At 35.3% G+C, this 17,049-nt stretch overlaps 1 protein-coding gene across 1 annotated transcript in view; it reads left to right on the top strand.

The window, feature by feature from the left end:
- Window positions 1–9,137, top strand: part of PTPRZ1 (Receptor-type tyrosine-protein phosphatase zeta) — a 43,040-nt gene extending 33,903 nt beyond the window's left edge. The window contains exons 20-24 of the mRNA XM_051218219.1: window positions 160–295; window positions 943–3,146; window positions 4,222–4,307; window positions 5,803–6,226; window positions 7,536–9,137. Of these exons, the coding sequence (XP_051074060.1) occupies window positions 160–295; window positions 943–1,518 (712 nt within the window). The 3' untranslated portion in view covers window positions 1,519–3,146; window positions 4,222–4,307; window positions 5,803–6,226; window positions 7,536–9,137. The remainder of the gene's footprint in view (window positions 1–159; window positions 296–942; window positions 3,147–4,221; window positions 4,308–5,802; window positions 6,227–7,535) is intronic.
- Window positions 9,138–17,049: the final 7,912 nt, after the last annotated feature.

Genomic DNA, 17,049 nt, shown 5'->3' with positions numbered 1-17,049 from the left:
TAGTCAAAAAAGATTACAAAACAAAGAAGCAGGACAAGTCTTAATATTCTTTTGTATGCATATAATGCCAAAAAGGTTATATTTATGGCTATTATGTAGTTAATTATTTTATTCTCATTATCTGTTCAATGCTGCAAATGTTCAACTTTATTGTTTCAGCGCTGGAGGTTATCGTGTTGGCATATTTTGTGCAATTCGTATTTTAATTAGCCAATTTTTAAGTGATCTTATACTCGATGTATACTTCGTTTTCAAAATGTTGTGCCTACAACGACCTCATTTGTTTAGGGGTTATGTAAGTATTTATTATTATTATTCCTCAACGTTTGCTTTTCACTGTTTAATTGTTAACTTGCTACTTGTCGCTTACAGTTAATTTATTATATTGTAGTACACCTTAAATGAAGATAAATATTATATTATTCCTAGTGGTTTGTTTATATCAAAGCATTTCCTAAAAGTTAATTAAAACGTGGAAGTGAGTTATCCATCCAGATGTTTATACAGCTTGACAATATAAGCGAAATGCATGTAATTTCTGAGATTCCTGAACAATAAACAGACAAGTTGCTGCTATTTTCGTTATTCTCCAGGTCATTTGTAATCGAATATTATGTATACGATTTATTGATGATAGAAAATTCTGTCCAGACTACTAACTATTGTTCTCAAATATGTTTCCATGTTTTTAAAAGTAGGACAAAATACAAAATATCGAGATGTTAATGAAAAGGTATATTTTAACGTGACAAATTAAAGAATACCAAGTGGTTTCCGGATGTTATTTAAAGACGAGCGGGTGTATTTGACTAGGTTATACACAATTTTTTTTGTTTATAGGTTTACAAGGATAGATTTAGTTATATTTCTGTCTCCAGAGATACCAATCAAATAGCTTTTATGTTAATAATATGCTTTATTTTTTATGTATAAAATATTTAGTGGGATTTGGAATTCGTGTATACTCTTCTGCAATATTATTTGAAGAATGAATTGTCACCTTCTTGGCAATCGAATTCAATAGGTTCACGTTATGCAACTTTATATTATATGCTAGAAGGACGAGATAATTCCAACAAAGTATCAACCATCGAACAACATACATCTCCTAGGCGAATATTAGGTAACTTATTTTCTGGTCGTCGTCGATTAACTGATCCGAAATGTCAACGTCCTACTCGAAGTAATAACGATTCACTTTTGTTTAATGAAACTACTACTATTAGTCGAAATAATTCTCTTTGTAATCACACTAACTATAATAATTCATTTTTAAAACACACCAGTCAACATCTATGCAACAGTATTAGTAATAGAACCAGCATATTTACGGATCCATATCATCAAGAAGAACCACTTTTATCAAATCATTTTTCAAATCATCGTGGACATGCAGTGTGTCGTTTACTATCAAAACACCAATCTGTTGAATTTCCTTCATTCCAGTCTATTAACAATCATAATAATAACAGTAGAAATTATTTTACTGGGAATCAAATGGAATATCCCACCCTATGATTTACGTATTGTACGTAAATATAAGCGCCGTAAAATAACTTCGTAGCTTCTCCGTTAAAATATGTTTGCAATTGTAAATGAGGATCTGTTTTTTTAAAAAAAAAACGTTTTATATTTTTTATTTGTTCAATGTTGTTACTTTGTTTACTAGATTACTTGTTTCACTTCTGTTATACCCATGTGCGCTCTTATCTTGAATATATATATCAGCATTTAACTTGATCTGCTTATATTATGTTCTCTATTATATTTTTTCCTGTTGTATTTTACTTTGTTTTAATTAACCTTGGTTATTATGAAGTGTTATTGACATTTACATATTACTTTGTGTGCTTAATATTATCCTAGACAAAAACTAATAATCTAGTCTACAAGTGAAATCAGCAATTCATTTTTCAAGTGATCCTGGTTAAACTAGGTGACTAATAAGTTTGTTCAACTTACTGCTATTAGGCTTGTTTTTCGTCCTAATGCGGTATAATTATCTCCTGGTATCATATATACCATCGGTAGTCGAGTCGCTGTGAATTATTCATAATTGTGTGTATTGTTTTGATCCCAGACATAGGTATATTGTCAATGGTGTCAAGGATTTTTATTTGTAAATTCTCACATTTCTAGGATAGCAATATTATCTGCGCATTTTGTTATTTATTTCTATTTTCGTTCAATCTAGTTTTTGAGTTTCCTCTTAGATTACTTAAGGTTGTTGATACTGTGAAAAACTATCTTATAACTACTTTCTTTTTTATGAAAATATCTGTTTTACTATTTTTAATTTTAAATAATATAAATTACAAAATCCATTTTGGCTTTTGTTTTTTTGTATGCTAGTTGGTGTCTATTTGTGTTTTCTAATCAGGACTGATAGTTTGTTTGGTTTTATGATGAGTTACGATTGTGAGTTTAATATATCTTTGTGCCGTTAGTGAAGAACGTGAAGAATTTATATTGGTAGTAATATATGCTAAAAGTTACTCTATTTTAACTGTATGATTTGTGCACCGTTTATGTTTTCATATGCAGTTTACAAGTCTGATATAGGTGTGTATTCAATGTGAAGAGAGATATAAATAATCTTAACTGCTGCTTTAGGTTGGTCGCTTTTTACATTAACTTCAATATTTCCATGCAACTAAACATATTACTGTGGAAGTAGATAACGTGTCCTATGTAATTCACATTTATATTTGATATGTTTGTCTTTTTGCTAACAGTATGACAAAGTGGTTTAATAATTAATATTTTAATAGACATAATTTCTTCAGTTTTAGGATATTTCAAACATGTCTAGTCGTGAGGCTCCAGCATCTATTTCAGCTATTCGTAATCCAAACAGTCAGCTTGCTGGTCTACCACCTAGACCTCCTCTTTCAGATGCCGCTTTGTTTTCTTTGATTTTAACTGTTCGGGAGGCTGGTCGGCGTTTAGCAATGAGTGATTACGCCATCGCCACAGCTTGCACAATATTACACCGAGCTCTACGTGTTCTCACTACTGGTGATGAACAACCAGTTGCAACACTCGCTACTTCTGGGTCAGCAACTGTCAATGGATCTGATTCAGTTTCTGGTTTCGACTCAATCGACCAATCTTTTAAACATAGCTTGGGAGATATCGATGCACATGTAAGGTCCTTATTTTACTCTTTGAAAATATGTCATTAAAACTATCATATTTTACCAAACCAATTATTTAGTACATGACTAAACTAATTCATTTTTCCTTTTTACTGTCCACTAACTAATTTCTTTGTAATGATTTTAAAATTACTAACTTCTATGACTTTATTTTCTGATATATTCATTCTTTTTCCTACTCACTTTTCTTATTATTCTTTTTTCTAAAAATGGTGTAAAACAGGTGTCTTTTTTTAAATCTAATTATAAAAGACTAACTCTTGGTTGTTTGTGTTCTCCCGTGTCAGTTTTGTTTGATGATTTACAAACAAATTATTGACCCTAAAAATGATGAAATTAGTCTGCTCTTTTAAATAACCATACATTCAATACTGAATGCATTTGTCGTTTGAAACAGTACTCGATAAAATGAAACGAGTGAATTTGACATTCTTATCAATGCACGGTTAATTTGGTAGACAAAATATAACATATACATGCTATATCATTGTCCTGTAATTGTTCATAGTTACATAATTATCATAGAGTATACAGAAATCCGCAATTCGGAGTGTTTCAAAATTTTTGGTAGGATATTCTAAATATTTATAAAAAACAAATCAATTGATTATAAGGTTGTGAGATGTTTCCATTTCCTTTTTAATTGAATTTTATATCTGCTAGTAAACACATGTTCGTGTAACAAGTAGCTGCTATAGAAATTAGTGTAACTTTGTTTCACTGTTTTATTGAACCAAAGAACCATAATGGCACTGTCCAATTTTGTATCAACATACATGCATAAATTTCTCTTGTCTCGTACGTTTGGTCCATTTTCACTAATGGGTGTTTGTTTAGTAATTATACCAAAAGCAGACTTGTCGTATATTTCTACATTCGGTAATCGGGTTTTGTTCAGTTCAATATATATAGTCTAGTCTAGTCTAGAAATAGTTTGACAAATAATTTGTTAACAGTCCATAGACGTTTTGCTTTAAACGAATAACTTTATTATGTTTTTCGTTTCAATATGAATATCCCCTCATATTTTTATGTTTTATTTTCCTTGTTTTACATTATTCAGACGATTGCTATGGCATCTATCAGCCTTGGCGGTAAAGTACAAGAAGAACACCAACGGCTGCGTGATGTGATTGTTTCTTATTACAGGTACAGGTGTAATATTTTAATCTAAAATATATCTTCATAGTTTAAATCACAAACTGATCTTAGTTGGACCACCATTAGAAACCTGAGAGCAGTGGATCACTGTCCGAGTACGGGACTCCTCAACAGTGTGCATCCGTGATCCTGCATTCAGCAATTTAACACATTACAGTCGGTTTTGCACATAAACATTTAATCTGTAGATCACTGAGCTGGCATCCAACGGTTTTAGTAATCAACTTCATCCAATTCACGATGTTACTCGGCTATTATCTATTACCTGTGATGGATAACTGTTTCACGTCAAACATGATTAAACTCCACCTGTTACGCTTCTCACTTGAACTTCAAGAGTCGCATTTTAAAGCTTGAAGAAAACGACCATCCTGTGCTTCCATGTTTCCAATGGTGGTTTCACTGAAATTAGTTTATGATTTAGATTTTTAACATTCTATGATTTCCACAAACCTCACTGTACTTAAATATTTCTGTCAAAATTTTTCTACGTGCTTTCTGGGAACACATGTATGTTGTCATTGAGCAACGTGAAGTTCCAAGTGGTATTTCGAGTATAATTGCTTCATAAAAACAACCATTGTAGATTTACTAAGTTTTTTTTAAAGTTATCTAATTTATTTATTTATTTGAGCACAAATTTTGGTACAAAGGGGCACCAAATATATAGGGGCTACACAATAATAATGAGAATGTGAAGAAATAAAGACTGTAAGGTGTGTATGAGAAAAAAGAAGTACAACAATGAACAAAAATTAGTGTATGTTAGTGAAATAATAATAATGGGAGAGACAGTTTAATTAGCAAAAGTAAAGCCACAGATAGGGACGTTTATCGACTCATTCCATGACGTTGGTACACTCTCTAGTTCCCACACCTTTGTAAACAACGTCGTCAGTTCCTTGGTCAGAAAGTCACCACCATCTTTAATAAGAGACGGAGGTAAGTCATTTGGGCCAGGTGATTTGTAGCTCTTCAAGAGTTGGAGTTCCTTGCGGACTTCCGCCTCATTTGGTGGATCAGTCGTCACAGGTTGTGGAGGGAAGGGACCAGTCAAACTGCTCCTCGAAAAACTGCCCATCGTTCAAGACGTCTTTTGACGTTAGTGATTGGCATCCCGTCATATTCACAGATTGTTTCGCTCACACCAGAGTTCTTGCTGCCCGTGGCTCGGATGAGTTTAAAGAGTTTCCGGCAGTTACCGGATGCACCTGCTGCTTCCAACGCTTCGACCACCAGGCTTCTCGGCCATTACGCAAGCTTTGAACAATTTCATTATATAACAGTCGTCGTTTGTGGTCAAACTCACGGTCGCTCACGGAGTAGATCGACGGGCTTCAGTGATTTGTAAGGAGCCAGAAGAAACGCAGTGCTTGTAATTGGGACACATGGGTTCCAATATTCTTTTAAACTCATCTAATCTTAATTGTCCAATGGATTTTTAGCATTTACGCCTTATCACACCAATACTTTTCTTTTTCAGGACACTTCACAAAAACCGTCGTAGTCCTTTGGAAGTCGGTGATGATTATGATCGTTTACGGGAAAGTCTTGTACAAACTGAATTATTTCTGATGCGACTGTTAGCTTATCACGTTCGTCGTCCCTCTCTACCACATCCATATCTAGTTCATTATCTTCATTCATTACTCCATTGGGTTGGTAAAGGTATAGCACAGCCATGCGGGTCCGATTTGAACGCTGGTGGAAATTCAGTAAATGCTTCTGCAATTGCATTAGCACGACTTCCTGGTTTGGCTTGGTCAATACTGGCGGATTCTTACCAGTCAGCTATGTGTTTAGATTTCGCCCCAGAGCATATCGCTGCAGCCGTACTGCATTTAGCTTTACGGATTGCTGGTGTTGAAATACCTGGTAATCGGCACTCTGAAATGGCCTGGTGGCAGGTAGCTTTCAATTTTTATTTCTTTTAATAATGTTTTTCAGTGTATTTCCAAATTACCACCTAAATTCACAATACCGATGAGTCGTATGATTACGGTATGTGTCTAACTCAGACTTATGCGACTTAGCTGAGGGTGAAACAAAATTCTGATATAATTTTCAGAAGTAATAATTTTATGTTAGGTTGTTTGAGTTAGTCATGTGATTCATATCGTATACATCAGATGGTGTAATCAAAGTCATTTAAATAATAATCTGGTCGTTGACTAATAATACACCTTTACTATGCAGAATACATAAATACTATTTTGTATGAGGGTGTAGAAGTAGTTTTAAACATGTATTTTAATAGACTTGAACAGTTATTGTTTACTAAACGATCTGACCAATCATTTTATTGCGTAATTTAGTCGTTGAATGAACTTTTATTGTGAATTGAAATCTATCTGCTGACTACTTATTTCTCTGACCGAACAATTTAGACCATTAAGTGATACACTGTTAAAACTGTTCCTTTTTTAAAAAAGACAGCGAAATATCCCTCATGTTTGTCACTGAATGGTCATTTCTTGTTGTCTCGTCCCTTTTATGTGGTCATATACTATTGACCGGATCCCAGTGAGGCTACTAAGCAAGTGAATCATTATTGAGTACACTATACTAGGTGGTTGAGAAGAATTAAGAATAAAAGTCATACCTACTTTTCCCGTCCATTTGCACTGATGGATACTCAAAAACCCATCCCATCTGGCTCTGAACATGACGAAAAGCGAAGTCCGCTTAAGCGCAGGCTCCGCAATGATCGCGAACAGTGGTGGGTAGCGAAAGCAAGAGAGATAGAAAAGAAAGTGGCAATAGATAACAACAGACAACTGTTCAACCGATGGTTAGAGACCTTGAACGACATGGCTCAAAATCGTTTGCGATGGCTCAGGTGCATTTACTTTGTGTTCTTCCAAATTCTAATCTTCTGAATTCTTCATGTCCCTTCTTTCTCTTTCCAAATCTATTTCACTGAATTATACTCCTTGAATAATATCTTCAATCCCTAATCTTTCCGAATACTGCTTATACTCTCACTATTTCTACCACTACGTGTTTTGAATCGACAACTGCATCTCTGTGCTAATGTGGTATGGCGACTCGAACTGATGTACGTACGTACGAAGTTCTACGTTGTTGCTGACTGACTGACTGCACTTGTTTGATTCTAAAGACTTGATCATCAAAATGTTTTGTTAATAGATAAATTTATCTATGCGTTATAGAGTATTGGTCAATAATTTTAAAACTATTTCTTGTTTTTCAAAGGCTATTTCAGATAGTTTGTCCCGTGAAATAGTTGAACAAATCCAACTTCGAGTAATGGATATTTATGCAGTGGATGATAAATTTAAAGCCAGTACACTTAATCGTTTCACTGATGAATTTTGAGGATGTTGGCGAACACCTTTGCATTTTTTTATACTGTTTTTCATGTACATTCGAAATGTATTGTAAAGAAAATTTAATATTGAAATTTGTTAACATCCTAGTCGTTTTTCATTGTGTTTCTTTCCACACTTCCCGTTTCTCATTTGACGATTTAAAATGGTCCTGAACATAGATTAATCAAAAGTTTTCTGAAATTCTATTTCCACTGCAGACACTCGATTCTTTGAATATCACAAAGTATCAATCGTGTTTTTCAATAAGATTCATATACATACGTATACTTGTTACTGTTTTTTTCTGTATTCCTGCTTTCTACAAACGTCACATAGTTTCTTATTGTGTTCATCTTCTTAGAACTGCTTTTTGATGTATCCACTGGCGGATTTAAATAAATTGTATCAGGTGAATTTTTTCCCCAGTAACTACTATTTGTAGTTTGCAGCCTCCATTAGGTGGCATTAAAAACCTCAAAAGTGCACTCCCATTAATTCTTCAATGATCGTAGTCATCACCTTGGGGTATTGTGACGAACATATAACCATTAAAACCACTGTGTCTAACGATGTTTACCACCTGTAATAGATTATTCCTCATTTGATTAGCTTCACCTACTGCCCTGTGTTTATGAAAAAAAGAGAAACCTTTATCAGAATCAAAAGTGAAGTTTATCAAATAAAACTCATCTTTTGATGCTAACTATTTACTTAAGTAAATTATCAGTAAAATAGTTGTATATTTCTTATGAAGCTAAAATGTGCCTTGATCTTATTCCCTTTCTTGGGTCGATATTTAACCTTTCATAAATAAGCTTTTGTTTTATCACGACGCTGTTTTAGAAAACGCGTTACAAATGAATCGCCGATACTTGCTCTCATATTTTTTGACATATTCGTGGCTGCTTTCACGTTATATATTTTTCGGACATAGCTACCGTTTGGCTGTTCAAGGCATGTAAATAATTCCTACGTATTATACTTGGAAATCGACTAGTGAATTCTGTTTGAACAGATTAGTTTTCTTTTGGAAATACTTTCACTTATCCGAAATTCATCTTAACCAGACTGATATATTTTATGAACATGATTTGCATTTTTCAATGGGTTTTATTATTCTCAGCAAAAAATTTCCAATTGCAAATTATGGGAATGACCAAAGTTTTGTCAGTTCAAAAAACTTGCCGGTATTATACATTTTTGGTCAATATCTAAGTTATCTTCTCTGAATCTCTACTCAAAACACTAACTGGGAGGATCCAGACATATCACGGGCCTTTAATCACATGCTATCTCAAGTCCAAACGCTAGGTGAAATATAAGCGAAATTCGTATTCACTATTCGAGTCTGGGAGCTATACCTTCCTTCAGTCTTTTTATTTGTGTACTGAGTTTTGGATACAGTAGGAATTGTAAGTCGTAATTGAATCAAAACAACACAATTCTGGTGACGAGGTTAAATAATCGCAATTTCACATCAGACGAAATATTCAATAACATTACCATCATAGGATCTGCAACCATCTTTCAGTTACAAATGCATCTTGGGTGGATTTTACCAAAAGTTTTATATTGGTACATTCAGTATCAGCCAGTTCAATTCACTTGTTTGATGGGAAGCAATCGCTAGTTGATTAATCAACCTTTAGCATTATTTAATCCCACCTGGACCCTACCCCGACCGTTGTTGCTACCTTGACGTGGTGGTCGGGCTTGTCTATCGTGATAAAGCAACCGAGCTATACTGGCTGGAATAACTTCCTCAAGGTCCTACCATGTTAGACAGGTCGGTTGATGAGCGGTAAGACTAAAAGCAACAAACATAAGGTCCGAAGTCGTACTGCTGACTGTACAGAGGTGTGACAGCGGTAAGGTGTTTCCTTCAGACAAACAGCATGACAGCGATGCTGCCTTCCCACAAGCAGGGGTGGGGTTAGAAAAGGTCGACCCTAAAAATGAACACCGAGCCTTATCCCACGGATATCCGTCTCAGACGGTAAGGTCTCAACAAGTACGGAGCTAACACAAAAATTACCCATAAAAAGGTCGTGTGTGACCGACCTCAAGCAGTTGTCCCTTTGGCACTGCGGTCACGCTCCCAGGTCACTAAGACCACCTCTAATCCAATTTCCTTTTCAGGTACCTCCGGAAGAACCCTTTCACGGTGTGGGCAACTGGGAAGTGATAACCACCCTCATACCTCTAACAGCACTCAGGACCACTGGACCCTAAGGGTTTTAATATGAAAGTTGGCATGTAATGACAAAATTACCGAATGACCAGATCTATCTAGTTATGGATTCTGTCTGATTTCATCCAATATATCTTGTTTATTTGCTATTCCATCTGATTCAAATAATATTTTCCCATCGACCTCTGTATCCGTGGAGTGTCACAGTTCTCGAATTCATCTATTAATAGTGGGCCCTAATTTCATGATATGAGCGGTTATGCACGAACGTTATGTAGATATTTAATTTATTATATCTTCTCTCACTCATCATCTGGGCTTTAGACAGTATAACTCCATCTGTAGCTCTTCTAGGGCTACTGCCGTTCTCAAGCTCAGGCAAAGTTGGAGGGTTGTACATGGGGTCAACAACCCCAATGTTCTGCACCCACAAATGATAGCAAAGAAGATAACAAAGATCAGCTCTATCAAGAGATGCAATCAATCATAGAGAAGTACACAAGGAATGGTCTCACGATTCGGAAGTAAGACCTAAAAGCCAAAATCGGAATAGACAACAACGGGTATGAAGATTTCATGGGACGACATGGATTGACTGGGAGAAAGGAAGGAGAGTTGGGCAAATTTATGTGAATTCCACAAAGTGATCATGAGTGCCATTATATCCCCAACAAATACACACAGGACTACATAGGCCTCAACGGATCATACTACACAGAACCAGATCGATCATATTTGCATCAATAAAAAAGTTAGAAGATTCATGGAAGACGTGAGAACCACGAGAGAAGCAGACATAGCTTCAGTTCACCACCAACTGTTTGTGGCGAGGATGAAACTGAATCTAAAGCAACACTACATAACTGGAGAAACATCACTATGAACATTTGATATAGCTTTCCTCCGAGACACTGACCGACTCGATGAATCGAAGATCGCTCTCAACAATAGGTTGCAAGCCTTACAAAATCTACTGAAATAAGAAGAAACTGCCATGGAGAACAACTGGAGAGGGATGAAAGAAGCACTGACTTCAACGTGTGAGTAAGTGCTGGATGTCAAGAATGAATCTCTATGGAAAGCGTGATAAAGATTCAAGAAACGAATCTGAAGGAGGCAGCAATTAACAACAATCGAAAGAGAACAGAGAAAGTCAAAGCACAAGCTGAATACACAGAAGTAAACAAGTAAGTGGAGTGGAGCATTAGTGATGACAAGAAGAAATGCATTGAAGATCTAGCATCGTAACAAGCTGGTAGGAAAGGAAATATATGAGAACTGAATGATACAACGAGGAGGCGAGCAAGGTAAGTCTTACAAGATCTACTGAAAGAAGAAGACACTATCATGGAGAACAACTGGAGAGGGACAACACTGCAAAGTGGTGCATTGTGGCCAGGTCACAGATGCATTCCGTGTAAGGATTGGAGTCGGACAAGGCTGCCCATTCTCCTCCTTTTTTTCTTCCGTTATATGCGCACAAGCACATGATGTGTTTGAATTCGTCCAGCCCATCACATTTTCATATATTGTTCCATACTGCGAACTATAAATATAGTGGTGAACTTATTCCATGGGTTCTTAATAAATGTGGTTGTGGAAATGTTATAACTTATGGCCTGAGTGCCCTGTTAATGGATAACGTAACAACACCGCCAATCAGAAGCAGTGAATTATCGATCGGACCAAGGACGCCTAAAACACGTGCAAGTAGCCTAGAGTTCTGATTGGTCCTGCTTTCAGCCTAGCCCAGTCAGTTGAGTCCAAAAACCGATCTCAGTCTCTGGAATATGAATTCTGTATTTCAAACATACTCGGTTTATATACCAATCAAACAGAACACAACGTACCATAATATAGAGAATAACTTATGTACAAAATTTTGGCCAAATGTGGCTGTGAATGTGGGAGGCAGTGACTAAAACTGTCCTACCTGAGCTTCATAATTGACATCAGTCGGATGATATAACTTTGCCTCAGCGATACGAAATATCGCAACTCAGTGAATCCAAACGATTAGAATTGGAAATGATCTACTATAAGTCTGAAGTAGATATACTAATTGGTTGTTGTGTGCATTATCATTTGTGCAAATAAAGTGGATCTATATATCTGGTGTATTGTACTATATTAAATTACGATGCTCGAAATTCCCGTTCCGAAACATTTTGCTATTCATGCACCCAGACAATTAACTTGCAAATCTGTAAAAATTAACCTTGGAATGTTTTCGGAGATTGTTCGGTTCGAGGTGAGACTGATGGAGTTCAATCATATCAAATATGAGACTGGTTTATCTCATGCATGTGACTGATGGTCTCAACTTGGCAAGTAGACAAGTTGATGTGAACCATAGGACATTAACTCGGTAGTTCCGAATCGCATACTCACCATGAAGTTTCATGGTCATGGATGCATATTACTGAGAAGCTTCATACCAGGACAGAAATAATATCTAGTGCTCTCTGTTTTTCAATGGTTATTTATTTGCAGCTAATTTGTGTTGTAAAGTATTTTCTAAGTAAACATTTTATAATAATCAGATTTACTACTGATAAGTAATTTGAAAAGTTGATATCCATTCCGGTATTATCAATATTCGAATTTTAACAAGCATTCTACTCTGACATTAATGTTAATCTCATTTCTTAAAAATTAACTACGTTTCTCTGATATTCGGACAATTGTCTAGGAAATAACTATCTTATTTTACGTTATGTCGTCACAAACCACAATGTATAATTAACAGTGCTAAGTATTGGGAAGCATGAGGCATTGAGCCCCAGTCTATTGACTGGTAGGCTTGTCGTGAGACGTGAATATTCTTTTTGTAATTCGAATACCCATTTCATTGTAGAATTTAGGTACAAGTAGATTGTAGTCAATGCTATAATAGTGTGCCTAGATAGACACGGGTAATCGATTTCTTTGTTTCCTTATTTCAACGCCACCACAGTTAGGTTTTAGTTCCATTCGTTCGATTAGTGGAGTTGATACTCAGTATTTCAGATTAATTTACACAGCAGTCATATTTATTAATCCCTAAATTAGTCCCTGGATTACTTCATATAAACGGTTGTTCAAAGCAAACTGGTTTTTAACGGTTCTGTAGATGAGGTCGCTCTACAATGAAAATCATATTAAAATTAAAGAAATTTCAAGTAAAAGTCAGATGATAATGTTGGTCACCAACCGTACAATATTTTGTAATTTCAACGTTGATAGTTCTTTTTTCGGAAAAACTTAATTCAAATAAAATCTTTCATTAACCCTTCGTTTATAAAAAAAATCTACTGACAAATAACTTTTAACTAAAAAAACCCATTCATTTCACTTTTATCGGCACATATTTGTAAAAATGGTACAACTTTTCTGTTTAAATGAAAAGGTCACTTTAAATGATTCATCTATTGACGTATCGAAAAAGAATGAAATAAGCTAATATTTGTCGAATACCAAATGAAGCATTCAGTGACTGAAAGTGATAATACCTTTTTTTCACAGAATTTATTTCAAATCTTTTCTTTCACATAACAGTAAGAAGATTTTTTCAAGATGTGTCTTAAAAAGACAAACTGTAAATTTATCATTAAGTTGTTATCGTACAACTTAAAGGATTACTAATTTCTTCGTAGTTTCCTCTTATTTCAGATTTCGGTAATGTTATTGTTCGTAGTTATGTAACTACTTTGTTTTTCTGGTTACCGTTATTGTTATTCTTGTCCCTCAAACCTATCTGTTAGTATAGTGTTATTACTCAGGTAAATACATATGAAATTAATGTGCAACATGCATTATTTGAAACTAAAGCATTGGAATTGCATTGTTATGAACATTAGTATTAGACTGTTCGTGATCATATCTTCTCCGTTGTTTTACAGTTACTTTCACTCACTAAACAGACTATATTGAAACAAATCGGTTGACCATTACATCAGTTTTATTCTTAAAACCATAACAGTGCTATACTATTCAGCTGTTAAAGAGTACCACTAGCTGAAAACAAAAGAATCAGTAGTTATAAAAAAACATTGACCATAAAATAGTTTTCAATACTCTTCTTACAATTCTCTGACCCTCTAAAAGTCTTCACTTAGAAAGGAAACCAGTCAATATAGGGACTAAAGTCATGCTGAATGGGACCTTGCTTCAAGTTGAATAAGTTCACTGCATCTGAACAGATAACTATAATTTTTAATTAGATTGAAGAAACTCATAGGCTACCATGGGACTGCACCTTCTGACGTTGCTCCACTGCCTTGTGGATCAGACCTTTAGGTCGAAGGCTCAGGGTGTGGCCCCTTAAGATAACCACCTGCTTCGGTTTAGGCACCCGGGCAGTATTCCAGCCCTCACACAAATCCCATAATTTATGTGGCGCATATGTATTTAGTGCCTCCTTGTACCCATGTTTATGTGTTTAAATAAATAAATACTCATAGGTTGGAAGCTATCCATGAGTTGTCAGCAATTAGTAGTAGTTCAAAAGTATTAATCGTAGTTATTATTTTCAATAAGCACTTTAGAGAATCTCAAAATACAGATATCCCCTGTATTTTGCATAACGGCATATAAAAAAATTCTGAAACCATCTTAAACCTTCCCAGTAGTATTCTTGTGAACAGTAATAAACTCTCAAATGATTTCATTTATGAATTCACGTTTATGAATAGTAACTTTTTACGATCTGTCTATGTCTTTTATCTCGAAATCAGCTATAACCTCCCTTAAGATCTCGTACAACCATGAAGTGGGTGGAATTGCATCCATTTACTTCAAATATTGTAAGTTTAAAATTTCACTACTTCTAAAACTGTTTAATCTCTATCTCCCTCTCTGAGAACAGGGAATTATCCTTACTGTTGGAAAACCGCATATATTATACCGTGGCATAAATCTAGTGGGAAAGCCAACGGAAAATTATCGGTTAACAAATATTTTTACAGCCATCTTTAGGATAATGAAAAATGTGTTGACGACATTTTCAGCTATATACAAAGTGGATACCTAAAAGTTAGATCCTGTATGACCCATCACTATTACTTCTTTAATTTAGTCTTTACTCAATGTAGTCTAGGATAACTAGTCTGGTGCTAGTTTGATATTTCTAGAGCCTTCGGCATTGATAACCACCAGCCTCTTATATGAAAACTCACATCTTAAGGGATCAGAGGTCACCTGCTTGCTTGGGTTAATTCCTTACTCAGTCATGGACACTAAATATTCGAAATGAATTGCTCCGTATTGGATGGTGACTCTGTCAAAAGTGGTAGTAGTGTCCTAAGTTTTTTGCTCTTTATAACTTATATAAATAATATTTGCAATCGCTTTTGTATGAGTATGTCACTTCTATATGCTAGTGGTCTGAAAATAATGTATTTTTTTCTCTTCATGAGCTGAACAATGAACAAAACTGTATGAGGTGGAACTCAGTAACGTCGCTTGGTGATCCACAAAAAAGGAATCGGGAACTTATAAGTGTTTAAGTTGAAGGGATCGACTTTGGTAATCTTCTTCTCGATTTTGACTTCACCATAGATGTCAGGGTATTTTCCATGTGTCCTACAGTGGTTGAATTGGGTAGTCCTGCAATCTGTACTTCCTAGAACAAGTTTTCACATACTCTTCTAAGTCACAACGACGTCTGAGTTGTATACTACGTAATCTCTACAACAGTGACTCGCGTGTTTAAATGTGCAAAATATTTGTCCAGTAGATAGAAATTTTATTCTGAATAGTGTTTGAGTAAAGGATAAATGTGGGTCAGAAATACTCCAGCTGCAGTTTACACTTCATATTCTTGTAAATGATTGTACCTTAAATTAAAGGCCATGTGCATTGAACTTGGGCTACTACTTTATGGAAGCGGAAACTTGTTCTTCAAAAAAACGATATGAACCATCTTTCACAAACTGTACTGCAATTCAATATGCTGCAACACCTAATTACATCATTCATAACTCTGTAACAAAAGTGAAAACGTTTTATTCTAAATCTTCTCTATCATTGAGTTGGTTTATATGTAGATTTTCGAAACTCTGGAATAACATGACGTAAACTGTACGTGAAATCAAATCACTGCTATAGTTTGTTTTTTTGGCATCGATTTTTACTTCTCCTCCGATAGTGATTTAGAAATGTTTACACCATTGAATAGATCACACTAAACTAATAAGATTACAGAAATACTAAATGTTTGATCATTGTTGCTACAGAGCATATATTTTAAAATTCCGATGTTCGAGATGTTATACACTTACACTGTATCTAGTGAATTTGATTAAGGTAGTATCTATCACAATCAGTAGGTCATAAACCAATCTAACATATGTATAATATAAGACCTATCACAGAATTGTTTGCTACCGTTTTTCTATGCTTTCTGTTCCGTTCCCTATTCTTTAGCTTTAAATAATTGAAATTACTTTGTAACTGTACGGGAATCGCCCTTTGATACATTGATTATACTTCAATAAAATGTTGTAATCCTCCTACTGAGAATAATGGTTTCTAACTGCTATCTCACATTATTACGACTCCTATGATGAATATCTCAAAATAATTTGTGAAACAAAAATTTTCGAACAACTTAATATTGATATAAGTGATTTGTTAAAATTGTATCTGAAATCACGGATCTATCCTAGCTAGACTACCACTGAAAATCTGTAAGCACTGTGTGGTCTTTTCACCCTAGTATGAAACTCTTCAACTGCGTACATCCACAATCCTGCACGAGGAACTGGAACCCAAGACTTTCGGTCTCGCACGCGAATGCCTTATCTTTAGACAATTGACCTGGAATTCAACAGCGTTAATATCTAAATTCAATCAAACTATGACTTTGCACAACCCTTCGTCCATTACTTGTGGTGGATAACAGTCTCACGCCCAACGAGGATTGGATTCCAGTGGTCACGACTTCGCACTAGAACTCCCGGAGTGACATCTTCGAGCTGGTCGATACTGAACACATGATCGGTATTAGTAGGGGGACTTGTGAGGTTAGGCATTAATGTTGTTGTATGCTTGCGCAGTGGTTTCAAGTTCAAGTATTTGTGCGTGAGACCGAAAATCCTGGGTTTGAGTTCCTTGTGCGGGATTCTGGGTGTGCACAGCTGAAGAGTAACATACATAGACAAAATAGCTGCCTGGTGCTTCTAGGTTTTCAATGGTGGTCTAGCTTGGATAGATTCGCGATTTTAAT

This window comes from Schistosoma haematobium, chromosome 1 (genome assembly GCF_000699445.3).
Source record: "Schistosoma haematobium chromosome 1, whole genome shotgun sequence".
NCBI classification, from domain to species: Eukaryota; Metazoa; Platyhelminthes; class Trematoda; order Strigeidida; family Schistosomatidae; genus Schistosoma; species Schistosoma haematobium.
This window is presented reverse-complemented; position numbering and strand designations above follow the sequence as displayed.